Source organism: Eubalaena glacialis, chromosome 1, assembly GCF_028564815.1.
Source record: "Eubalaena glacialis isolate mEubGla1 chromosome 1, mEubGla1.1.hap2.+ XY, whole genome shotgun sequence".
In the NCBI taxonomy this organism is placed as follows: Eukaryota; Metazoa; Chordata; class Mammalia; order Artiodactyla; family Balaenidae; genus Eubalaena; species Eubalaena glacialis.
In genome coordinates this window covers 194,470,719-194,498,178 of record NC_083716.1, presented here as the reverse complement: position 1 = coordinate 194,498,178, position 27,460 = coordinate 194,470,719, and the positions used below count along the sequence as shown (strand labels likewise).

Below are 27,460 nucleotides of genomic sequence, written 5' to 3'. Positions count from 1 at the left end.
GACTTCTGTATGCAGCACAGTGTGTTCACCATCAAAAGTTTAGTTTCTGACCATCACCATACAGTTGACTCCCTTTACAATGCTTCTTTTTAAGAGACTGATTTCATTCTTACAAAGATTTTCCTTCACCCATTCACAATTCTGAAATTCATAATTATTAAGACTGAGATCAAATCTTATAAATCTAGTGCAATGACCTTTTAATTTTTGGATTTTGAATAATTAACTCATGAAGAATTTATGTTATTTTGTATAAAAAAATGAACCATGTTTTTGCCACTGTAAATCGCACCATTAAGAACAAAACACAACGAAACCTTATCTTTAGCATCTGTCTGAGTATTTTTAGGACTAAATGTATGTTATTGTTATTTTAAAGTAATTATTTTAAGTAAGTTGATAATTGTTCAAGGGAAGGGTAGTTTTAGAAATAACATTCTCTTAGTCCCATAGAAAAAAGAAAAAAAAATATATTTATGGGCCAATCTGTTAAAATAGTCACCTGCATCTCATCTAATTTTGATTGAATATCTGGAGGGAAATCCCCTGCTCCACAGTTAAATGGGTCAAAAGGTTCTGCTCCAAACAGGTCCCGTTCTAAAAGGAAGAAAATAATTTAGTTTATGAAATGACAAGGAGTGAGTTGGGGTGAGTTAGGTTTCAAAGGCAGGACTATATAAAGAAGCACCTGCATGACCAAATGAGCCCCTATCCACACGTACACTTTAGGCTGGGCTTTCCTGAGCTTAGACTAGTTAAACACCAACAAGGAAGCAAAGATCCGCTTTTATAACGATTTAAAAACTATTTGGTTACAAAGAATTATTATTCAGAGAGGTTTCTGTGTCTTTAAGTAAGACTTAATATCAAATTCACCAAATATTTGATAATTAATATATTACAATACCTACACTTTACTGAAGCAATTTAAATGTACTAAAATTAACGTATTACTCACTGAAACTTCTCTATTCCACTTATTGATGACTCTGCAACACAATAGCGAAGCAATATGTAGGACCTAGTAGATTAGGAAGTAGTTTAACTCACAGTTCATGTACTTTAATCTCACCTTTTAGCCAGAAAAAAATTAAGGCACATCATCTCATGCAGTATAAAATCATATCACCTTCCTAGATAACCACAATGAGACAGGTTCTTTAAAAATGCCTCCTATCCCCCAAAACAAATTTCTTTTAAAAAATAGCAGTAATGGAGTATCAAAAAGCTCTCTGTGCATATATTTTAAAGTCTGCATTGTTTTTTTAATCACTAAAGTATCAAAGTTAAAATTGATGTTTGTAATTGATAGGACTATGACTTAATTTATGATTTAAATTTTTTTTTTAAATTTAAGGAATTTCTTTCCTCTGAATCAATTCAAATGCAGCCTTAACTGACAAAAAATTAAATTATGTATGGGCAAGGGAATTTATAATGTATCAAGACTTTCATTTTTCAGGAAACTATATTCTCTAAATTAAATGCTTTGTAAGAAATAATATTTATGCTACTTGAGTTCTATTATATCTTCTAAATCATTCTGTGACTCCCATTGTGAAAGATTCTTGCTTCTCTGGTTACAATTTTTTTTTTTCAGATTCATGTATTAAGTTAATAAATGTAAAATGTTTAGAAGCTCCTGGTTCTGGTAAGTATTGTATAAATAAAAAGGACATATAATTTATCTTCCAAATAAAGACACTTTTAAGAGTGAAAGGAGTGCTACCAAGTTTCACCAGGATGAAAGGAATAAGACAGGGTACTCCTAAACAAATGGGAATTTACTGTCACCGTACATATAACTGATGGGTATTATTATTGTTGTTACTATTTATTTTCCTCAGTCTGTTTATTGTAGGCAATAAACCAGAACTTAGAGAAAAGAGGAACTGTTCTTTGGAGGTGCATCCTGGTTACCACCGTACCACGAACACATCAAGCAATGCTTTACATGTGGTAGATGCTTGTCAAAAGAAATGAATTAATAAAGAGGAAATAGAGTTGTCAGGAGAAACAGAGACTCTCATTACACAGGTTTTCTAAAGTTGGGACTCAAAATCACCAGAGATTTCAGATGGGCTTACGGGATCCTTAACATTCCTGAAATGCAATGCAAAATTTTGTATGAGTGGGCATGTTGTGTTTTTCTGTGAAGAGTTTAACTTTTATCATATTCTCAAGGGTCCACAACTCCCCCACAAGTCAAGAAAGTACTACTTTACATATTAAGTAGACATATCAATACCAGGCAAATTAATAAATATAACAGAGCTCTTTGGCATATTTTGGTCAGCTCAGATGGATCTAAAATTCATAACAAAACATCATATAAGTCCAATTTTCAATTTAAAAATATTTGCTATGTAATTAATGACATGAAAATTATTTAATCTAATACAAGAGCAAAAGAATAAAAAATAGGTGATACTTCACTCATTCTTTTGTTTATCCACTAAATATTTATTGAACACATATTATGTGCCATACATTTTTCTAGGCAGTGGATTAAAGCAGTTGAGGAAAGGACTTTAGAGTCAAGTACCTTCCCTCATGTAATTTATAATCAATTAGGAAAGATGATATTAAACAAATTAATTAAAGTCTGATACATATTCGAAGATCAAAAATATGCTCTGGAGAACTACTAGGGTTCTCAAGCAGTAAGGAGAGAAACTAAGGAACAATCTTGTAGGTTTCTGCTTTTATGTATTTAAAATATAAAGAAAAATAAATGAATGAATACATTTAAGATTTCATTTAAAGAAAAAGTCCTATTACTAAAACCCCACTGGATTACAGTTTTAGACAATTTTACAATTAAAACTGAGTTGAACAATCTGTCCTTAAATTGTTAGTATAGATAGACAAGAAGATGATTGATAGATAAATGATAGATATAATACAGTGGTAATCAGAACTCCATTTCTTTCTATCTATCTATGTATCTATCTATCTAATCTTTCTATTGATATACTGCTGTATTTACTAAACTCTGGCATTTGGAATAGATAGACATTAAAAAATATAGCAAGATGTTACTTCAGTTTCTCATTAATAAATCCGTAAAAACCATTTGACCATCTCTGCCTAGATTTTCCAAAGGCATTTCAAACTCACTAACATTTAAAAGAGACTCATCAGTTTCCCCCTCTCTACCTCTAGTTTTCCCATTAACAACATTTGGTCCAAAATCCTGAATCATAATGGAGTTTGAACTCTCAGTTACCATCCTGATGGATTATTCCTTCTAAGTATCTTAAAATCTATTCACTCTTCTCAATTTATATTCTACTCAGATTAAAACCTGCCATTGTGGATACACTTCTAATTTATATTTCAAATTCTAGCATGTAACCCAAGTCTAGCATACGTACTAAACAAATACCCATTGAATTAAATACATGAATGAGCAAAACACTGATGCAGTCCAAGGAAGTAAAAAACAGTGGTAAAGGAAGAGATCTGGGACACTCTTAAGGACAAAAAATACCCCATTATGATATCAGGATATTGGCAACATTTTCTAAAAACACACCATGATGTGTATATTATGGATTATTTCCTTGAAAAAAATATTTTGCATTGACACAAAATATATTCAGAAGAATTTAAATGTACTGTATTTCAACAAAAGTATTGAAATATTTTTGTACACTGATTTTTAAAGTTCTAATGTTATTACTTTGTATTTACAAATTAGTCTTCTGAAATTTACTGAATACCTAAAATGTGCAATGCACTTTGTTGAGTTGTGCAGGGGAAACAAATAAACTATAGGCTCTGAAATGCTTTACAGCCTTAAGCTAAAACTTCAGAGTTACATTGAAAATGTCTCAAATGTGAACCAGAGAGGATGCAATAAAGCAAAATATGTAAAACTCTCTTTTCTTCAGTGCCCCTTTAGACCTGATGACTGATCATGGCCATTGGAAACTATTCTTTCACTTTCTGTGACAGGGCACAGAGCAAAATATAGTCAAGACATTGATGATGAACATCTGTTAGATGCTTTCTACTTCGTCAGAGAGACTTTTATTTTCCTTCTAGATATACAGAAAGTAAATCAGAAAAGCAATGCATTTATAGCTTTGTAGATATCAAAGAAAGAACACTTACATAGGGTTAATAAATAAATAAATCATGGAATTCATAGATTTATATATTTCTTTAACTAAGACTATCCATATACTCTATGATAAAAAAAAATTTAAACTGAGCTCTAAATGATGAGTCAAAATGATTAAAATAATTACCACAGGACTGTTCTTAATCATTAAAAAAAACATTAAAAATATAACCCCAACACAATAAACATAATTGTTTTGTATTATGAGGTAACTAACCCTATACCAAAATATCTTTTTTCATAAAATAGTTTCAAATGCAAATAGTGATGTCTTTAGTAGTATACTCTCAATTATTAAGTAAAATATAAATAACTGAATTTGGCACATATATATAAACATAATTCTTCGGTGATTAAAATTTTTAGTGAGCTTGTTAAGATATATAATTTCCCATAAAGTGCTAATTAAACATTTAAAATGTACACAAATATAGCAAAGAATATTGATTTGTTTAGAAAGCTTACTAATCTCGGTAGATCTACTAGGGACTGGAGGTGGCTGCGTGCCATTGCGAGTAGGTATTGAAGACTGGTGTGAAATCGGAGAAAATGGAATCATATCAAAGATGTCAGTGGAGGGAGACTTAGGTGTCACATTGCCTGCCTGCAATGAAGATAACATGAATTAGGGTAGTATTCCATGTAGACACATTATAATGCTAAATATTTCATACACATATAAAACATATATAAGCACAACAAAAAAATGCAGTTGAGTCATATGAACTTGCCATTCTGTAGATCAAAAATAGTTACATATTGGCAATTTCATATGACTCAACCACTTATGCTAAATGCTCATTGGCAAGAAAATTTCTGCAAAAATGTTCTCAAAGATGATGGCAAAAATGGTGACAATACTATTCTAGACAGATATAAAAGATATGTTGGAGTTTTTGTATATCTAGAAATAATTGCCACTTATATCAGAGAATTGAAAACATGTTAGAAACTATTTACATAAAACCCTGATTTCAGTAATGTATTTTGCACAAGATTACAAGATTTAGACAGAAATAACCGAACATAAGCAATGCATCTTAAATATAACCATTCAAAAGCAAGTGATAATGATTTTAAAAACATTTTAAGGAGTCTATTTTAATTTGTACTTATAACTGTAATGGAGCCAACTATTATATTCATTGCAGTGACTTTTCTTCTTCGAATAAGATTTCATCGTTTTCTACAATAAATAGCTACCTTGTGAAATAAATTATAATCACAAAATGATTAAGTTATCTGGGCCAGTCTGGGCTAGGATGTAATGTAAGAATGAGACAATCATCACTTTGATTGTCATATAGGGAAAAAAATTATTTTATATATATATATCATCTATTGATATAAAAGAAAGAGAATTCCCATTTTGGAGAGAAATAGTGAGAAAATTTTATTTTTCTTATAAGAACATGAACATTGTTTAGAATTGCTTAGAGTGGTTCATATTATAATTTGTGTTCTCAGAATACATTTATTTACTGGTTCACAGATGATGCAGGTAGTGAAGATAAAAGGCTGATTGTGTGTAAAGAGCGATAGATTTGCTATTCAGTTAATAAACCTGTTAGTACATTTTTTCATGCAGGAAAATTGCTGTCATCTCCCTTTCTTTAGCAACTTACTTTAACTTTAATGGATAGTCTATCAGTTACAAATACTATCCAAAGACTTGGAGGCAACTTTATCCCTCAGCTCTTTCCTCCTACTCAGGAATGTTGTTCTCCTAATCAGCCTCTCTCTCAATTTCCCCTGGCTTCCATCTCTCTCCTCTTTGTCAAGATATAAAGATACTCAGATCTTGACTGTTGTTAAAACAAACCAACCAAAAAGGTCTTTACCCAGTGCCTCTTTACTCCTCTCGTCTCTCATCTCTCTTTCCCTTCCCTTCAAAGCTGAGGTCCTTGAAGGAGGTATTACATTTCTTGCCCTTTTACTTCATCCAATCCTCAACTCAGATCATTCCAGACTTTGCTCTTTTCGCTGAACTCTACTGAAACAGCTTTTGCGAGTCTCAACAATGGCCTAATTTCCCAATTGCTATATCTGATGGATCTTTGAATGTACCTGTCCTATTTCATCTTTTTTTTTTTAATTTTTATTTATTTATTTATTTATTTTTGGCTGTGTTGGGTCTTCGTTTCTGTGAGAGGGCTTTCTCTAGTTGTGGCAAGCGGGGGCCACTCTTCATTGCGGTGCGCGAGCTTCTCACTATCGTGGCCTCTCTTGTTGCGGAGCACAGGCTCCAGACGCGCAGGCTCAGTAGTTGTGGCTCACGGGCCTAGTCGCTCCGCGGCATGTGGGATCTTCCCAGACCAGGGCTCGAACCCGTGTCCCCTGCATTAGCAGGCAGATTCTCAACCACTGCGCCACCAGGGAAGCCCTGTCCTATTTCATCTTTTTGTGGATTTGGACCACCACTCTCTACTAGAAACTCTCTGATATCAGATGACCAGAGGATGCAAAAATGGCACACAAGGGCCCCAGATCACATCACATCGATTCAAGACATACCTGATTTTTTTTCATTACTATATAAGTGGCATATTTTGGCAGAATTAAAAAAATCAGTGGGATAATAAAAAGAATTTTCTATTTAGCGAATTACATGAGGTCTTGGGATGCTGCTCTCACTGATTGGCTTGGAAAGGCCACATTTAGAAGGTGGTGGTATTAACAATCCCAATGATAGTCTGGAATCAGGCGAGTTGACAGGAGTGACAGTAATGGAAGAAATATTTAGACAGGGAGATGAATCATCAGTTCTACGCCAGAAAGAAGGTGAGCATCTCTGAAACCCGTGTTGCTCATGATCAGACATTTTGTGCAGCAGCTGTAAAGGAATGACAGAAAAATATACTAAGGAGAAGAAAGAAGACATGGAGGAAAAAGAAAAAAGTATATATGAAAATGTATTAGGATATTTTGTGAAAATGATAAGTACTTTCAAAATAACTTTACTAAAATTAAAACAAATAGTTTGAGTAGATTTTTTCCTATTGCCAAGAGTCTTCAGATTCTGGATTGTTTAATTTGGTGATTTTTCACTGAAATATTACATTTTTAGATATTTAAATAAAATATCACATTCAATATGACTTGAGAGGAAGAAAGTGGAGAGAAAAATGACAAATGCCTAAAGATTTATTTCTGAGAGAGCCTCTGTGTACTGAGATGGGAAAAGGAAGGACACCAACAAGAAAAAAATATGTCAGTAGGAGTAAAGTCTGGTGTAAGTTAAGACTTTGTAGAATTTTCGAAAAGGGCTACAACATACATTTTAGATTTAATCCTCAAAAAATTCGTTTGAAGTATTAGTATTAGTAATATTATGTCCATATTATAATAAAGATAGGGGAATCAAGGCCCATAAACTCTTTATGAGCTACTCCTATGTATGTAAGAAGCAAAGTCAAAATTCAAAACAATCTGACTCCAATCATCATGCCCTTTCTATAGGTAGTAAGTTCCAAATGGTAAAATTTTGGGGGGATGGGCAGAGGGAGTTGTCAAGCATCTCAAGTAAATCAGAGAGATAATAAATAATAATAAGCAACTAGTACACTGTACTGGGTCTGCACATCAGTCTTTGGATGACTTTTGGAAGCTATTTCCATTACATCATGGAAAGCTACTGTCAAGTACTGAGCTGGACAGAGCTGAGTGGCCAGATGTCAGAGTGGTCAGTTAAAACAACAACCAAAATGAAAGTATGTAATAATTGAGCCTTTATTCACTTACAATGAGAGTGTAAGCAAGAGGCCAGAAAGAAGGTTCTGGTTCCATCAATGTCCCATTTTTCCCCAGTGAATGGCACTGGGCAAAGGTCAGGAGTATCATTACAGAAGCAGGACAGTATCTCTCTCCGGAGGGAGCCCTGAACAAAAGGTTTCTGCTGGTTTTGTTTTGCTTTGTTTTGGGGAGGGGGAGATGGGGGTGCAGAGGGAAGCAAAGGGAAAAGAACTAGGAGTAGAAAATACTGAAAACTGAATCTTAGTGGAGAAAAGCATCTTCAAGGCCCCCAAAAGATGAAGCACTTAAGAGAGGCCTTGGCCAAGGGCCTCCAATAAGGAGGCCTCTGAATGGAGGCACCTGGGCTGGGAATGCAGTTAATGCATAATAGTGTGGCCAGCCTGGCTGGTGAAGGGGGCTGAGTCCCTGACTACAACTCCTCCAAGCAGTGCACTGAATCTAGGGTGGGGAGGGCAGCTTTCTCCCATGTGGCTTGCCATGGAAAGCCTTTGTAACTTTGTAGGGCCTAGAGGATTTGACTTGGAGCCAGCCTTCTCAGCTACAAGTCACACTGCAGAGATTTTTCAACACTAATAGGACTTGGAGGCAGCCAACACAAATCTGGCTTTTGATAAACCTCATGGTGAAAGGTTGTAACTAAAATTATAGTTAGGAGAAACAACTTTGAAAGAATCTTTAAACTAGGAGTCACCTCTTCACACATTTCAGGAAGCAGAGGGGGAAAAAAGGAAGCGTAAAGTGAGAGATTTAAGTTGAGGAAAGAACTCAGTATGGAAGCAAGTCTCTGATGGTCTGAATTATGTAATTTATCACTCTATTAATATGCATATACAGTTACATAATGATTGCTTTCCCTACTGATCTCTATAGTGATCTATCTATCTATAGATATGTATACATGTATGTATATAATTTTAAGATCTATTTCATGGTCTATATAATTCACTGTAAACTTTTGTAGTTGGTGGCCACCTTTTATTTAATTATAGGTAACAACTGTTAGCTCCTGGTGGACAAAACTTTGTTTTTCTAAAATACTCTGTATAACAAATTAGAATACTTGACATATAATGTCAATGAATATTTATTGTTTAATGTATACCACAGAAACTTTTTTTAACTTAAACTATAAATTGATAAGGATGTCTGTACTGAGAAAAACGTAAAAAGATGTCAAGTGGAAGTTGTCCTTGGTATCATTTGGCTTATAAATGGGAGTACTCTATATTGTTTTATGACTCGTATTCATCAAAACATCTTTACCAGGTGCCTCAAAACAAACTGAAGCCCAACATAACCTAACTTAAAAGTGCTCTAGTGTTTTCTCATGGTGTTAATATTTGTATTCTACTTCCTTTGAGAAAGTATACTTATATAAAAGAAGAATGTATATAATATGAAAATAATCGAATATTTCAGTACCCCAATTAAGAAGTATTTTCACTTTCAAAATGGTAAAGCAGGGCTATCTATCAATAATTTTGGTATCTAAAGTTTAAAACTCTAACACTAATTATTACAATTTTCCTTTGGGTCATCAGTAATCTAGATTTGGTCAACTAAGATTTTTTGTTTGGGTCACATAGGTCTTTAAAATAGGACTTGATTCAGTTTCTTACAGGTTAATATTAAGAGGTTGTACATTAAAATCCAGAGAGTTTGTTTAGAAGTTAGAAAATCAAGAAAGTGGACCCACAAACTTGCGTAAAAATAACAGACTGGTATTGAGCAAATAGCTGTGCCTTTTAAGTTGGTGTCTGCTCTCCAACTCCTCACTCCACACATGCCCATTTCACACATTTATTTAGGCCACAGCCTGGGCTCTGCTGACATTTGTTTTTGTCATTCCTAACTTAGAAATAATTCAAGTCAGGGAATTAGATGTTACATCTGATTCCTTATAAGAATGAAATCTAAGTATATAGACATATTTCAATAGCATCTGATTCTGCACCAAGCTATTACACTTATTAAATAAGAATATGTGACTACAGCCCCTAAATGGCATACAGTGGCATTTTTGGCACTGGATAAATATTTTGAGTAGTGTCTCTAAATTTAAGGGTTCAGGAACTAGTCATTTTTTAATCTTCCATTTTTAAGTGGTTGAGGATATTTTTTTTTAAGAAATGAAATACATAGTTCAGATGAAAATGGCTTGATATTTTTATGTTGTGCCTTCTGTCAGTATTTTGACAGATGGCTAGAGACCAAAATTTTGGGAGTTTCCTACAGAAGTTTATGGCACTACTGTTTAATCCTTTTATGCTCATAATTCTAAGTGCTTTGGTCTTCAGGAAGGTGCACAGCCTCTGAATTATTATACTAAGGGGAATGAGGAATTCTATGTTCAACAATTACATGTTAATTATGCAGAAGTTATTAGGTTATTAAGACATATTAATAATGAGTGCCCATATTTGAGATTCATAGTTGTTGCAGTTTTATAGCTCTTTCTTTCAGTAAGTAGAGGCTTGGTGCATTAGGCCATGGTGAATATTTCAATTCCAAGCTTTGACTAAACATGACAATGGTGAAATGTCATAAAAGCGTTTGAATCCTATCAGTTAATGTTGAATACATCTAAACAATAACAAAAAAACTGCATTAAAGATTAGATACTTCGATTATTAAAAAAAACACTAAAGATGGGGAAATATAAAGGTAATGTAAAATGTTCTAGCAAATCCTTCTGTATTGTCATGCTGATTCATTCTTTTGAAGTTCACTATTATGGCACATTTTCAGCATCACTTTTTAAATAAGCTTCAAAAATAACTTCTACTCCATTACACGGGGAGGGGGAAGGGTAAGCTGGGACGAAGTGAGAGAGTGGCATGGACTTATATGTACTACCAAATGTAAAATAGATAGCTAGTGGGAAGCAGCCGCATAGCACAGGGAGATCAGCTCGGTGCTCTGTGACCACCTAGAGGGGTGGGATACGGAGGGTGGGAGGGAGACTCAAGAAGGAGGAGATATGGGGATATATGTATATGTATAGCTGATTCACTTTGTTATAAAGCAGAAACTAACACACCATTGCAAAGCAATTATACTCCAATAAAGGTGTTAAAAAAGATAAATAACTTCTAGAATTTAGAATTTATAACTCCACGTATGTTATTTTTTCTGACTTCTAGATACACAGTTTGGTTACATTGGTCTCTTAGTTGTAAGACCTATTATCTTACACATTCTTCCAAGAATTTTGCAAGTTAAATGGATATCATCATCCACATATCCCAAAGAGGACAACTGGGACAAGGAGAGATCAAATGACTTGATTAGGTACTCACGGTCAGAAGTGGAATGAAATACAGGTATATTTTTCTTCCCATTACACAGGGTTTACTTCTTTAGAACCATCATTTGTGCAAGTAACAATTGTGAAAGTTGTGAACTGGTCATCAGTTTTTGTGGGCAACAAACGTTCTTGAATCAATGTTCATGTTTAAAATTTATGCCTTTGTTTAAAGATTCACATTTGGCTTGTTGTATAATTGAGAGTTCTCACAATCTGCTCTTGTCCATCTTGACTTCAATAGCAGTTGAGAAAACCCCAGAGGAAGATAAATAGGCAGTTTTACTCACCCACAATGAAATACACATTTTAGGTTATAATTTGTCCTATCAAGCCTAATCAGTGGCCACACAGTTGATTATGTAAAGGTAGAATTTTATCCAGTAACACTTGGTTTAATGGAAAGGGAGACATTTATTTTACTCAGCAATAGAAAGTCCAGTATTTCTTAGGACTACAATTTTATTCATTTAACTTCCTGGCAAAGGTCTGATTTGGTTAAAACCTTCTATAGCCAGAAAAGTAAAATGCAAGCATCCAGACACAAGAATCAAGAAGAACAATTTGATTTAACTTGCTATGCCCACATCTTATAATGGAACAATCTTCCGGAGGCGTTCATGAGGCTAGGAGGGCAGAATAAACCCTTTTTTTCTGATATAAATACAGGCAGCACTGCCATGTTTATGTAATAAATGGAAATCAGATTGTTCCTAGTTAATTAGTACCAAACGGTGGAAAACCTAACCTCTAATCTATTGCCAAACCGCTAGAACACAGCAAAAAGAAAACAGCACAGTCAAGTAACGGAAATTACTCAGTATATCTAAATGACTGTATAAAATGAAGACCCAATTTCTAAAACCAATGAAAAGATTTCCACAATTTCAGTATGATACAGAGGTATGTAATATATGTACTATCAAGGATATTTCATTTGCCAGAAAAGGAACCCAAGATTGAATCATTCAAGTGATATTTAGGAGACCTGTAAGCATTGTTTGTTAAGAACAAGTTTAAAAACAGCACGTCAGTTTACACATGAAAAAATGAAAAATAGGAGTAGTCCTTCATTCATTATGAGGAATTGGTTTTAAGTGAAAAAAGGGTTTGGGATATATACTAACAATATACATTTCTGTAGTTAGGAATGTCTTTTAATTTTAATCCTGAGCAAAAAAAAAAAAAAAAAGTATTTTGCTTTCCTTAGCTAGAACTAAATTACTCTATAATCTCACACTAAATTTTATACTGGGTGTATTAACTAAAACAATAAACAACAGTCCAAATGATGATAGAAAAAGAGTAAACTTTTAAACTCAAGTACTGTATCATGAGGCCAGACCTCTTCTTTACATTCCAGATTTGAATATTCAAACTTTTAATAAATGTCTTCATCGGCCACCCAGTAGGCAGAAGTAACACGAACAAAAATGAACTACTGATTGGTTATCACTCACCTCCCCCAAGTCACATCTATTTTGGAAAATGGCACCACCGCCCAGATGCTTGGGATAAAACCCTAAGGGGCAATCTTGACCCTCTTTTATTCTACAGTCCACGGCCAATCCATCAGTAAATCCTGAAAGTTCTACTTCCAAAATATATCAAGCTATTATATACATCATCCCCACTGATAGAATTCTAGGCCAATTTACTCTTCTCCTTCTCCTAGACTACTGAGATAGCTTCCTAGACAGTTTTGGGGACCTCAGTTTGGCCTCTTTACAGCCCATGGTGCATACAGCAGCCAGCTCATCCCCAAATCTCCTGTTAAAAACCTTTGAGTAACTTCTCACTGCAATTAATGAAAACAGACAAACATGGCCTACAGGGCCCTATAAAATCTAGCCTCTGACTCTCTTCAATTTTTTTGTCTCTTTGTCACTATGCTCCAGGCGCAAAGTTCTTGTCACTGTTTTCAGCCCTTTGTATTAACTAACTTTTTTTAATTCAGGTCTCAGTTTAAATGCTACATTCTCAGAATGCACTTCCCAGATCACTGTCTCTAAAAAAAAGCTCCCATTCTCTTCAGTTCTGCTCTATTTTGTTTTATTCATATTTACTCATTTGGATCTTATATAAGATCCAAATTTCTACATTTATTTATTCATTTAGCTATGGGTTTATTACCCATCTCCCTGTCTTTCCCCATACTATGTAAGTTTCATAGCAGCTGCAATTCATATACTGCTAAAACCCAAGGGCCTAGAATATCATATGGTCATATAAGATGTTTAACAAATGTGTTACAAGCTGCCATAGCAGATCACAACTATATCAAATGTATGCAACTGGCAAATGTGAGAAAATAAAAATCAAAGTGATATGCATCTTAATACGTAAAATATGTCACCAAGCTATTATTTCAAAATACCAGTGATGACTTAGTGGGACTAGGAAAAATAAAAACAAAACTAAAATTTACACAATTGTAAATTTTGAAAGAACTTTTTAGGATTCTTGAAGATTTTCTTTAAAAGCTTGAACCTAAAATTAGTTTTCATCTTCAAAATAAATCGATGACCAATTCACATTGATGGACATAAGACATAAGTGGTTGGCAGGCTAGCACCTAAGAAATAGCAACCTTTCCTTAGGGTGCCTCTGAGGAGACTAGAGAAATACATCTATGTTCTCACCTACACAGTGACTCCTTAAGAGTACAAAGGTTCTCCATCTGGAAGATTCTACTCAACAGGGCCTCACACTTTTAATCTATGATTTAATATAGAATAATAGGATCAATATCTATAAGACTGAAATTTCTTATTAGAAGACCTGATCCTTTGAACTATTGTTCTATGTTACAGAAATTCAACTTTAACTTTGGACTGCTTACTAAGGTAGGTGGCTGGTGACCTTTTAGTTATCAAATCAAATTTTACCAAAAATGTTTCTTATTTTTCTGATTCTTCCCGTAACTGACTTTATCTGCTACTTCATCACACACTGACAAGAAGAATAGCATCCATACCAGTAATTTACAAAATGTTCATTTTCTACATTACTTTTAATGCCACAAAACCCCCAAAATTCCATTCCTACTTTTGTTCTCTTTGCTCCCTCTTCTCAAAGAGACTATTTTAAGCTAAGATTAGAGATAAATCTTCTATTTTACTTTGACTAGCAGTTGCTTGATGTGGACTATATTGTGTCTGACTCGCAAATTCTGATATTTCAGAAAATTACTGTATTAAGTACTTATTTTTATGAACCACATTATAGTAGTAAATTATCTATAGAGAAACACTTCCAAATTGGAGTTGGCAAAAGAGTTACCTCTGTGCAACTTAGGAAAATTTGGCTCTCAAGAGAATTAAGGCCTGTTTTGGGCTGGTCATTTGTGAAGAGTCATCTGTCTTGGGGGTTCCTCTCACCATTACACACTGAAAACCCATCGAGAATCTAAAGACAAATTAATCCTATTAACAAACCCACCTATATTGTAATTTTAGTGTGCATAATGGCATTCATAATTTACTTCCATGCTCCTTCAATTAATATATTAATTGCTGCCTAATACTTTAAACAAACTGCTGAAAACTTTAGCAATTTTGGAGCATTCTAGTCTTCAGTCCTCTGAGAGAAAAACAAGCAAGCAAACAAACAAACAAACAAAACCTACAGAATCTCATTTCCAGAGTTATAAGTCCAATAGTCATTTACTGTGCATGAATTTTGCTAGACTCTGTGAGGTACTTGGTGTCCTAGCTGTGTGTCCTGTAAAATTAATGCTCACATTTCATAAGAAAGAACGTATGCAAAACATTTCTAACTTTACAGAAATTTGCTTTACTGAAGACCCATTGCAAGCTATTAAACAAGAGGTACATGTATTATAAATTTATATTTTAAATACTTGGAATTTTCATTATTTTTCAAGTTCAGTATCAATAGTTTGATTCATTAACAAACCTTCAGCAGAGTGGATATTTAAGAGCATGGCAATATTTCATACTTACTAAATAATTGTAGGTAATCTAATTTTATTTATTTTAGTTCATTTTTAATATCAGAAAAAAGGGAGATCATTTTAACAGGTTGAAATATAGATGGACTTAGTGTTATATTAATTTATTTCTCAGCTATGTAACTAAAATTGAAAATGAAAGGCAAAAAAATATTTGTGCATATTCTCTTCAAAAAATTTTAAAAACAAGTTAATAAATACCTACAGCAGCATCTTCAAAACCATTTGAATTAATCAGGTATCGTTAGCAATTTAAAAATGTTGAGTTCACTTTCTTTTAAGAACCAAATTCTAGTTTTTAATCTTAAAGAAGATGCATCAGCAATTTCGAAAATCACATAATGAGACTTTAGGAGCTGAAAAGTTATGAAACAAGTAATTTTTTAAAAGTTAAAATAAAGAGAAAATATAAACAAAGATATTACTATGATGAAAGAATATAAATAGATTGCAAAGTTATAATTTGAGCTAGTTGCATAATGATCAATAAGGCAATAAATTTTCTACACATGTGTATTAAGTGCAAAAGAATGATTTAGAGAAAATAATTTCTCTTTTCTTAGTTCAACCTTTTAGTTATAGTCTTTTAAGCATTCTATTGAGACATAGTGCTGAGATGAACACGATGCCTATGATAATTATTAAATGACAACTTTAGGAGAGTTAATCCATTCTAATAACTGGCTATTTGAATAATTTTATTGTTTTTTATATAACTGACTCTACCAATGAGAATTGCTGAATAAATGAATATACTCACGTATAGTCTGTGCTCATTTACATACCAACTTTCAAGCTCAGAGCTGGTTAACGGCTACCTAGGCCAGAGGGTCCAGGAAACTGAAGAGAGTGTCATTTCTTCATTCTTCCTGCCCTTTGCCATTTCTGAAGCTGACTTGGTAGCCATGTGAGATCACCAGTGCACACGCATAACCCCACCTTCTCAGTTGTCCCATTGCTAGTCTAGGGCAGTGTCTGCTTTCAGGAGATAAAAGGCAGATGTGCTGTCCTATCAACATGTCCCAAACCTCTCTGCTCTTCCCAAACCTACCATGCCCCCTAACATGATACCTCTAGCTCTCTTTCTAGAGAAAGAAGATACATAATGAATAAGCTTGGTTTTGCATCCAAAATGGTGATGGACCTTATTTTTACTCCTTTGTAAACATAAAGACTGAAGTAAAGCTACTTTTCATATGCAATGAATTCTAGCAAAAACTACCTTATTAAGACTGATTGAAAAAGTAACTTCTCCTTCATTTATCTTTATACTCCTAATTTGTTTCACAGGATGGCTTACAAGACATTCAACAAGACCTAAAAAATGTTGCTCCACTTGGGACTGAAGGTTGAAGAGTTTGAGCTGATGCTCTGTTCCTTGTGATGGGGAAGGCAAGAAAATATCATCATCTTGATGAGAAGCAAATAATGATCGTAGTAAAGAGAAAAAACAGGGAGCGATATTATAATAAAGCCAGATCTTGAAAAGGATGCTCCAGCACCTCACTGTGCATTACAGAGGTACACTGTGCAACATTGGAACCTCACTCCCAACCTCTCTCACCTTGGCTGTCTCAACCCCATTGTCACAAACTATATGCCAAGCAATGGAAATACCAACTGTTTCAGTGTGGAAGATGGAAAAGTGTGAGTTTAGAAGAAAAAAAAAGTTTTTTGACCCGTTTCCATGGCACACCAAATTTAAAACCCAAAATGTAACTTCTTACAGAAACATTCTTCATGGTAATGAACTGGTGAAATATTCTAATAGTAGATAGCAATAAATATATTTATATACATATATATACTAAGGAGTTTTTTTGAGTTAGCCTAGAGATTGAACCAAAATCGAATTGCAAATGAAAATTTGCAACAAAAATTCTTTTCAGAAGTTTGTAAATGCTATAATTGTGTTTCAGTTCATAGTATCATGCCAAAAGTTACATATTAAAATTTCTAAATGTAAAATAAAATATACATTTTAATGGAGAATATCAGTACAGATGATTCTAAAAGAGAATAAAATTCCTAAGTATATTTGCCTAGAAAAAAATATCAACTGTTTTAAATTCTATCTCCCCCCAAAAAATTCCCTTAGCCAAAATCACAAAATAATGGCATCATACCTTAAGATGAGAAAATGATTTCAAATCTGTGATAAACCAAAAGTAAATAATTTAACTATAAAAATATTGAGTGTTGTCTACAGAGACTACCACTGATTTTAGTGTGTGAAATATAACTCTGTCACTCCGAGTAGGAGCCCTTGCTATGTAATATAAGAAACCAATTCGACCGTGTTAACAGTCCAGCTTCTATAATGAAGTTCAGTACTCCAAGGGCAGATTGGCTTCAGTCATTAAATCAACTTCAGTAAATAGTAATCAATTGGAATGAAAGAAGATTATGTCACAAAGAGGAAAAGACCAAATTGAGGGCTGAATTATTCTAGAAAAGAGAAAAGAGCAACATGGAAAAACAACTCTGATCTGAGCTATCTAGGTAATTTTAACGTTTAAATTAATCTGATTCAGCACCTTGTATCTCTATCTACATTTAGTTTAAAATGACTGATCCCAGAGTATTATTTGGAATACTGAAGAGTTGATGATCCAGACATGTTTTATCACCATGAAATCTTATTTCTAAGGAAAAGATGCACGTATTCTATATACTTACTGGAGATGTTGATACTTGGGTTATTCTCAACTGGTTTTCCAAATCCTGTACTTTGTTTTTAAGTTCCATATTTTCTGTTTCTAAGTCTTGAATCTAAAAAGCAAATGATTATTGAATAATCTTCAGACATTTGTTCTTGGAAAATATTGGCTGCTAAATTGGCTATATTAATGAATAGGATTTCATATTATTTAAAATTTTAATGTATTTTTTTGTGCACGGGGAGAAATTTATTTGATAAAGCTTGGGATATATCATAGCATTCTAGGTCACTGGAAAGACATATTATTAAATTTAAAATATGTTTTTATGTGTGTGCAAATTTCATGTTTCTAGTACCTCATCTCTGTGTTTTCTTGTAGCGCTGTGCAATCTGTACCCATAATCTTGGAGTATAACCGCAAGACAGTGAAACTTGCTTATGATGATTTTGAAGAGAGTGGAGAAAGGGTGTAATTTAATTATAAAGGAATCTGATCTGCATGGGAAACCACTTACCCAGCATCTGCTGCTTCTGCTGTTCTGATCCCCATGAGAAGCATCAGGAAGTGAAGCAAAGTCACATGAGAATACTAAGTTCTTGTGGGAATTCAATATAAAATGGTTAAAAACTGTGCAGGGGATCAGGAATGAAAAATTATAGGAACACAGTGAAAGCAGTTCCAATCAGTGTGGGGGGAATTTAATGGCAGGCCTCCTAAATTTGTTTGATGATATGCAAGTTTCCCTGTACTTACATCACATAAATGTGAAATAACAAGCTTCGTTTACTCACTCTTTTCTGTAACACTGCAATCTGTTTTCTTGTTTCAACATCTTTTCCTCCAGATTCTAGAAATTTCCTGTACGCCAGGTCAAATGCTTGGCCAATTGTTAAAGTTATCTCTTCAGCCTTTGTAAAAACCAAACAAAGATTTGCATTTTAATAATAATATGTCACACTATTCTTTGAATCAAGAAAAACGGTAACATGAGGTATTTCAAAAGGGCAATGTCTAGGGGTAGACGTGTAGTAAATGAGCAAAGTAGTCTATGCTAACATAATAATTCAAAGCCTACCCATGCACAACATAAAAAAGAAATGTTTTGGCAATTAAATGAATAGCTGTTGAAGTTGGAAGCAAGAGTCCTATCCAACTTCTCATCTCTTTTATCATAGCATTTTTTTCCCTAGTTTGTTTTCCTCCCTTCCTCAAATATTTAGTGCCTATTAAATAAAACCATAGTGCCAACTGCAGTTTTTCTTGTTGCTTTGATGCTTATTTCCTTTTCTTAGTGAGGAGGGTTTATTGAGCCTGGCAGTAACTTGAATGAGGTTGGCTGGGTGGTGTCTGTGGAAAACCTGATGGATGCCCTCTCTAAAGGAAGCAACTGCTTGCTACTCAGTTCCAGTTAATTTTTGGCTTGTGGAAATGAACAATTCCAACCCAGAGTTGTCGATTTTAAATATGTGAGATGAGGTCAGAAATCTGAATATTCATATGGAAAGCTCCCAATTTTAAGTGACAGTAAACAATATTTTTGTCAAACACAGTGCCGACTGAACATAATATAGCTGTCACCTGAATTTGGCCTCATAAACAATTATCAGTCTCTGGTCTATTAACTAGAAACTGCCACAAATATCCTAAGTCCACCAGCTCATTCCTTCTCCATTGATATCTCAACTGGTATCACAGTGTCTTACTGGGAACAGTGTAAACAGTAAATAAAGATTTATTTACTTTATTAACATTATAAAGAAGTTTGGTAAAGGCATTAATTGATTTAATGCATCAGAAATATTTCATATTTAATATAACACCTCCAGATGACATAACAACTGGTAGCAACATTAAATCTTGAAAATGCCCTGCTTTCACTAATCTATTGCAAATCCTAAAATTTTGTGATTCCTAGGTGCAACCTAAATTGAAAATATGCTTTATTAATAAAGCTTAGATTACTTAAGACACTGTTATTTTTGTAGTTCACTATTTGTTTAAAAACGCATTTAGCCATAAAAACTATTTATAGTGTTTAACCCAATAAACCAAAAAATGCAAAATATATGCCTAAAATTATATATGAGGACTATCTGTCTTACAACAAAGATGGAAAAGAAAAAAAGCTATATTAAGGAATACTAAATAATACTAAAAAGTTAAAATGAGTTCAATGTGTCTTCTTAATAAGACAATGTGTTTTCCTCAAATACTCAAGGTGTACAGGACAGAAAATTGTTTAAACGGTAATATGGTTGATTCATCACTAATAACATTTGACTTCATTATTAATTATTTGTTTACAATAATAATTTTTAAAAATCCATAGTCTCTTTTTATGGTAAGACATGTCTTTTTAATTAAGATAGCATTTAGCTCCCTGGTAAATATTCTCCATATATTACCTCACTTGCTTCTCATGACTCTGTGAGATGGGGGTTATTATTATTCCCACAATACTTATGCAACTGCAATTCTGTGAGGTTGTATAACTTGCCTAAAATCTGATAATTAGTTAGAGGAGAACCTGGATTCAAATTCAGAATATCTGACTCTACAAGCCTCACACTTTTTGGGGGTAGGGGATAAAATTTATATATAATGAAATGCACAGACCATAATTGTACAATCAGGTGTGTTTTGACATGTGTTTTGATACCTATATAACCACTATATCATTAAAGATATAGAATATTTCTATCATCCTTGAAAGTTCTCCTATGCCTACCTCTAGTCAAATCGCATTTCTTACGGGTAACCGTTGCTCAAATTTCTCACCATAGATCAGTTTTACCTGTCCTTGTATCTATAAAAATGGGCCATACTGTATATATTCTTTTGTATCGGTCTTCTTTTTTAGTTTCTCAGATGTTACATGTATCATTCGTTTTATTGCTGATTACTTTCCATCCAGTGAATATACCACAAATGATTTTTCACTTTTCTATCAAGGGACGTTTCTGGTGTTTTCAGTCCTGAGTTATAAATAAAGCTGTTACAAACATTCTTGTAAAATCTTTTTGTGGACATATGTTTTCATATCTCTGGGTAAATACCTAGAAAGAATACCTTTCTAGGTATTTAAATCATAGGATGGGTCTATGTTTAACATTATAAGAAACTGCCAAACTGCTTTCCAAAGTACCATTGTACATACCCACCAGCAGTAAAAGAGTTCTAGTTGCTCCACATTCTCACCAACATCAGATACTGATATTTTTTTAATTTAGTCATTTTACTGGATGAGTAATGCTATTGCAATGTATTTGTAACCTGAATTTCCCTGTTGAATAATATATGAGCCCAGTTTCATGTAATCATTGGCCTTTGTTATCCGCTCATTATGAACTCCCTGTAGAAGACAGTCTCTTGCCCATTTTTTACTAGTTTTTTTGTCTTTTTATTATTGATATTTAGTTCTTTATATATTCTGGATACAAACTCTTTTTCGGATATATGTATGTGACTTGCCATTTCACTTTATAATACTGTTTATAGATTAATAGAAAATGTTTATTTTTGATTAAGTCCCATGTATCATTTTTTTCTCCTGCTATGTTTAGTACTTTTGGGGTCATTTCTAAGAAATCATTGTCTACTCAAAGTTCATAGAGAGATTCTCCTATGTTTAATGAAAGTTTTGCAGCAGGCTATAAAAGCTTCTACTTTTATATCTATTATCCATCTCAAGTTATTTTTATGTAGCATAAGTAAGAACTAATTTTTAAGTATTATTTTTTCATATATTTAGCTAGTTGTTCCAATACCAATTATCAAAGGCTTCTTTTCTCCATTATTGTCTTGTCACATTTGTGGAAAAATCAATTGCCCACATATGTGTGGATATTTCTGGTCTCTACAGTCTAGTTTGTTTATTATTTATCTGTCATTACATCAATATCACCTGATCTTGATAATGATTTCTTTGAAGTACCCTGTGAAAGCAGGTAAAATGTGTCTTCCAACTTTGGTCTTTTCTTTCAAGATTAATTTCTCTATTCTGCACTGTTTTATATTACCATATTAAAAAAAATTTTTCTATTTCTACCAAAAATCCCATTGTGATTTTGATAAGGATTGTATTGAATATACAGATCAATTTGGTGGAATTGACCACTTAACTAAATTGAGCATTCCAACCTATAAATATGGTATCTCTCTCCCATTATTTTAGGTCTTCTTTAATTTCTGCAATAGTTTGTCGATTTCAGCATATCTTCTTCAAAAAATCCTAATTATTTCATGTTTGTTGAGCTTTAGTAAACAGATTCTTATTTTTTTCTAGTAGACAGAAACAATTTTTGTATATTAACCTTGTATCTTGTGATTAAATTTGCTTCATAATTATAGTAATTTGTAGATTTCACAGGACTTTCTTTGTAAAAATTCATATTACATCTGTGAAAAAGATAGTTTTACTTTTTTTCCCAATCTTTATGCCTCTTGTTTCTTTTACTAACTATTCACCAACTAAGACATCTAATGCCAGGCTAAACAGAGGTGAGAATAAGCACGCTTGCCCTGTTCCCAATCTTAGAGGAAAGCATTCAATAATTCACCATTAATTTTGATGTCACCTGCAGGATTTTTAACATCCTTATTGGAATAAGAAACATCCCTTCTTCTCCTAGGATATTGTGAATTTTATCATCAATTGGATTTAATTTTGTGCTTTTTCTGCATCTATGTGATAATTTTTTTTCATAGAACTTAGTGAAACTATCTGGATCTGTTATTTTACTTGTCAAGAGATTTAAAAAAATATTTAATTATAGATATATTCAGATTTGTTATTTCCTCAGTTCCATTAAATTGAGTTTTTCAAATATTCATCAATTTCTTCTTACTTGCCAAATTTACTGGCATAATAGTTATATAATATTTCTCTCTGTATCCTTTTAAAGACTGTAGCATCTGTACTTATATCCACTCTTTTGTTTCTAGTATTGGTAATTTGTGCTTTCCTTTATTTTTGTCCTTGATCTGTCTTTTTAGAGGATCCTTATTGAAGAACCAACTTTTGGTTTATTAATTTTCTTTATTGTGTTTTCAACATCATCGACTCTATTATTTATTATTATTATTTTTACCTTTTACTTTTTTTCAATTTGTTCTTATTCTAACTCCTCAAGATCAAGAGCATGATGATTACTTTTAATCTTTTTATCTTTTCTCAAAGAAGCATTTAAAGCTATAAATATCCCCCTAAGAACTGCTTTAACTGTCTTTTACAAATTTTGATATTTTGTATTTTGTTGCTATTCAGATAAAAATAATCTAATTCCTCTTGTGACCTTTCTTTGAGCTATTATTACGTGAAGTGTGTTTTGATTTAAAACATTTTGACAATTTGTAGTCAGAGAATATACTTGTAAAATTTTCAATTTTGAAGTTTACTGAGTCTTAAAATATGGTCCAGGATATAAAGGATCTTTGTAAACATTCAACTGCACTCAAAAAGAAAGTATACTCTGGAGAAGCAAGAAGAACTACAATCCTGCAGCCTGTGGAACAAAAAGCACATTCACAAAAAGATAGACAAGATGAAAAGGCAGAGGGCTATGTAACAGATGATGGAACAAGATAAAACCCCAGAAAAACAACTAAATGAAGTGGAGATAGGCAACCTTCCAGAAAAAGAATTCAGAATAATGATAGTGAAGATGATCCAGGACCTCGGAAAAAGAATGGAGGCAAAGATCAAGAAGACGCAAGAAATGTTTAACAAAGACCTAGAAGAATTAAAAAACAAACAAACAGAGATGAACAATACAATAACTGAAATGAAAACTACACTAGAAGGAATCAATAGCAGAAAAACTGAGGCAGAAGAACGGATAAGTGACCTGGAAGACAGAATGGTGGAATTCACTGCTGCGGAACAGAATAAAGAAAAAAGAACAAAAAGAAATGAAGACAGCCTAAGAGACCACTGGGACAACATTAAATGCAACAACATTCGCATTATAGGGGTCCCAGAAGGAGAAGAGAGAGAGAAAGGACTAGAGAAAATATTTGAAGAGATTATAGTCGAAAACTTCCCTAACATGGGAAAGGAAATAGCCACCCAAGTTCAGGAAGTGCAGTGAGTTCCATACAGGATAAACCCAAGGAGAAACATGCCGAGACACATAGTAATCAAATTGTCAAAATTAAAGACAAATAAAAATTATTGAAAGCAGCAAGGGAAAAATGACAAATAACATACAAGGGAACTCCCATAAGGTTAACAGCTGATTTCTCAGGAGAAACTCTACAAGCCAGAAGGGAGTGGTATGATATACTTAAAGTGATGAAAGGGAAGAACCTACAACCAAGATTACTCTAACCGGCAAGGATCTCATTCAGATTCAATGGAGAAATCCAAAGCTTTACAGACAAGCAAAAGCTAAGAGAATTCAGCACCACCAAACCAGCTCTACAACAAATACTAAAGGAACTTCTCTAAGTGGGAAACACAAGAGAAGAAAAGGACCTACAAAAACAAACCCAAAACAATTAAGTATATGGTCACAGGAACATACATATCGATAATTACCTTAAACGTGAATGGATTAAATGCTCCAACCAAAAGACACAGGCTTGCACCTGTGTCTAACGTTACACCTAAAGGAACTAGAGAAAGAAGAACAAACAAAACACAAAGTTAGCAGAAGGAAAGAAATCATAAATATCAGAGCAGAAATAAATGAAATAGAAACAAAGAAAACAATAGCAAAGATCAATAAAACTAAAAGCTGGTTCTTTGAGAAGATAAACAAAATTGATAAACCATTAGCCAGACTCATCAAAAAAAAGAGGGAGAGGACTCAAATCAATAAAATTAGAAATGAAAAAGGAGAATTTACAACAGACACCATGGAAATACAAAGCATCCTAAAAGACTACTACAAGCAACTTTATGCTAATAAATTGGACAACCTAGAAGAAATGGACAAATTCTTAGAAAGGTATAACCTTCCAAGACTGAACCAGGAAGAAGCAGAAAATATGAACAGACCAATCACAAGTAATGAAATTGAAACTGTGATTAAAAATCTTCCAACAAACAAAAGTCCAGGACCAGATGGCTTCACAGGTGAATTCTATCAAACATTTAGAGAAGAGCTAACACCCATCCTTCTCAAATTCTTCCAAAAAATTGCAGAGGAAGGAACACTCCCAAACTCATTCTATGAGGCCACCATCACCCTGATACCAAAACCAGACAAAGATACTACAAAAAAAAAATTACAGACAAATATCACTGAGGAATATAGATGCAAAAATCCTCAACAAAATACTAGCAAACAGAATCCAACAACACATTAAAAGGATCATACACAATGATCAAGTGGGATTTTTCCCAGCGATGCAAGGATTCCTCAATATACGCAAATCAATCAATGTGATACACCATATTAACAAATTGAAGAATAAAAACCATATGATCTTCTCAATAGATGCAGAAAAAGCTTTTGACAAAATTCAACACCAATTTACGATAAAAACTCTCCAGAAAGTGGGCATAGAGGGAACCTACCTCAACATAATAAAGGCCATATACAACAAACCCACAGCAAACATCATTCTCAATGGTGAAAAACTAAAAGCATTTCCTCTAAAATCAGGAACGAGACAAGGATGTCCACTCTCACCACTATTATTCAACATAGTTTTGGAAGTCCTAGCCACGGCAATCAGAGAAGAAAAAGAAATAAAAGGAATACAAATTGGAAAAGAAGAAGTAAAGCTGTCACTGTTTGCAGATGACATGATACTATACATAGAGAATCCTAAAAATGCTACCAGAAAACTACTAGAGCTAATCAATGAATTTGGTAAAGTTGCAGGATACAAAATTAATACACAGAAATCTCTTGCATCCCTATATACTAATGATGAAAAATCTGAAAGAGAAATTAAGGAAACACTCCCATCTACCATTGCAACAAAAAGAATAAAATACCTAGGAATAACCCTACCTAGGGAGACAAAAGGCCTGTATGCAGAAAACTATAAGACACTGATGAAAGGAATTAAAGATGATACCAACAGATGGAGAGATATACCATGTTCCTGGATTGGAAGAATCAATATTGTGAAAATGACTATACTACCCAAAGCAATCTACAGATTCAATGCAATCCCTATCAAATTACCAATGGCATTTTTTATGGAACTAGAACAAAAAATCTTAAAATTTGTATGGAGACACAGAAGACCCCGAATAGCCAAAGCAGTCTTGAGGGTAAAAAACAGAGCTGGAGGAATCAGACTTCCTGACTTCAGACTATACTACAAAGCTACAGTAATCAAGACAATATGGTACTGGCACAAAAACAGAAACATAAATCAATGGAACAAGATAGAAAGCCCAGAGATAAACCCACGCACCTATGGTCAACTAATCTATGACAAAGCAGGCAAGGATATACAATGGAGAAAAGACAGTCTCTTCAATAAGTGGTGCTGGGAAAACTGGACAGCTACATGTAAAAGAATGAAATTAGAACACTCCCTAACACCATACACAAAAATAAAGTCAAAATGGATTCAAGACCTAAATGTAAGACCGGACACTATAAAACTCTTAGAGGAAAACATAGGAAGAACATTCTTTGACATAAATCACAGCAAGATATTTTTTTACCCGCCTCCTAGAGTAATGGAAATAAAAACCAAAATAAACAAATGGGACCTAATGAAATTTCAAAGCTTTTGCACAGCAAAGGAAACCATAAACAAGATGAAAAGACAACCCTCAGAATGGGAGAAAATATTTGCAAATGAATCAACGGACAAAGGATTAATCTCCAAAATATATAAACAGCTCATGCAGCTCAATATTAAGAGAAACAAACAATCTAATCCAAAAATGGGCAGAAGACCTAAATAGACATGTCTCCAAAGAAGACATACAGATGGCCAAGAGGCACATGAAAAGCTGCTCAACATCACTAATTATTAGAGAAATGCAAATCAAAACTACAGTGAGGTATCACCTCACACCAGTTAGAACGGGCATCATCAGAAAATCTACAAACAACAAATGCTGGAGAGGGTGTGGAGAAAAGGGAACCCTCTTGCACTGTTGGTGGGAATGTAAACTGATACAGCCACTATGGAGAACAGTATGGAGGTTCCTTAAAAAACTAAAAATAGAATTACCATATGATCCAGCAATCCCACTACTGGGCATATACCTAGAGAAAACCATAATTCAAAAAGACACATGCACCCCAATGTTCATTGCAGCACTATTTACAATAGCCAGGTCATGGAAGCAACCTAAATGCCCATTGACAGATGAATGGATAAAGAAGTTGTGGTGCATATATACAATGGAATATTACTCAGCCGTAAAAACTAACGAAATTGAGTCATTTGTTGAGACGTGGATGGATCTAGAGACTGTCATACAGAGTGACGTAAATCATTAAGAGAAAAACAAATATCTTATATTAACGCATGTATGTGGAACCTAGAAAAGTGGTAGAGGTGAACCGGTTTACAGGGCAGAAGTTGAGACACAGATGTAGAGAACAAACGTATGGACACCAAGGGGGGAAAGCCGCGGGGGCGTGGGGGTGGTGGTGTGCTGAATTGGGCGATTGAGATTGACATGTATACACTGATGTGTATAAAATTGATGACTA

At 33.7% G+C, this 27,460-nt stretch overlaps 1 protein-coding gene across 3 annotated transcripts in view; it reads right to left on the bottom strand.

Moving 5' to 3' along the window:
• The window catches only part of GULP1 (GULP PTB domain containing engulfment adaptor 1), a 258,080-nt gene that overhangs the window by 5,603 nt on the left and 225,017 nt on the right, over positions 1-27,460 (bottom strand). For 2 of the 3 annotated variants that reach the window (XM_061203115.1, XM_061203123.1), the window contains exons 8-11: positions 18,614-18,730; positions 17,839-17,931; positions 4,595-4,733; positions 503-597 (exon numbers count right to left, since the gene is read on the bottom strand). In XM_061203115.1, coding sequence (XP_061059098.1) covers positions 503-597; positions 4,595-4,733; positions 17,839-17,931; positions 18,614-18,730 — 444 coding nt within the window. Of the gene's footprint in view, positions 1-502; positions 598-4,594; positions 4,734-6,737; positions 6,963-17,838; positions 17,932-18,613; positions 18,731-27,460 lie in introns of all 3 variants that reach the window. The other variant, XM_061203132.1, reaches the window with a different exon arrangement.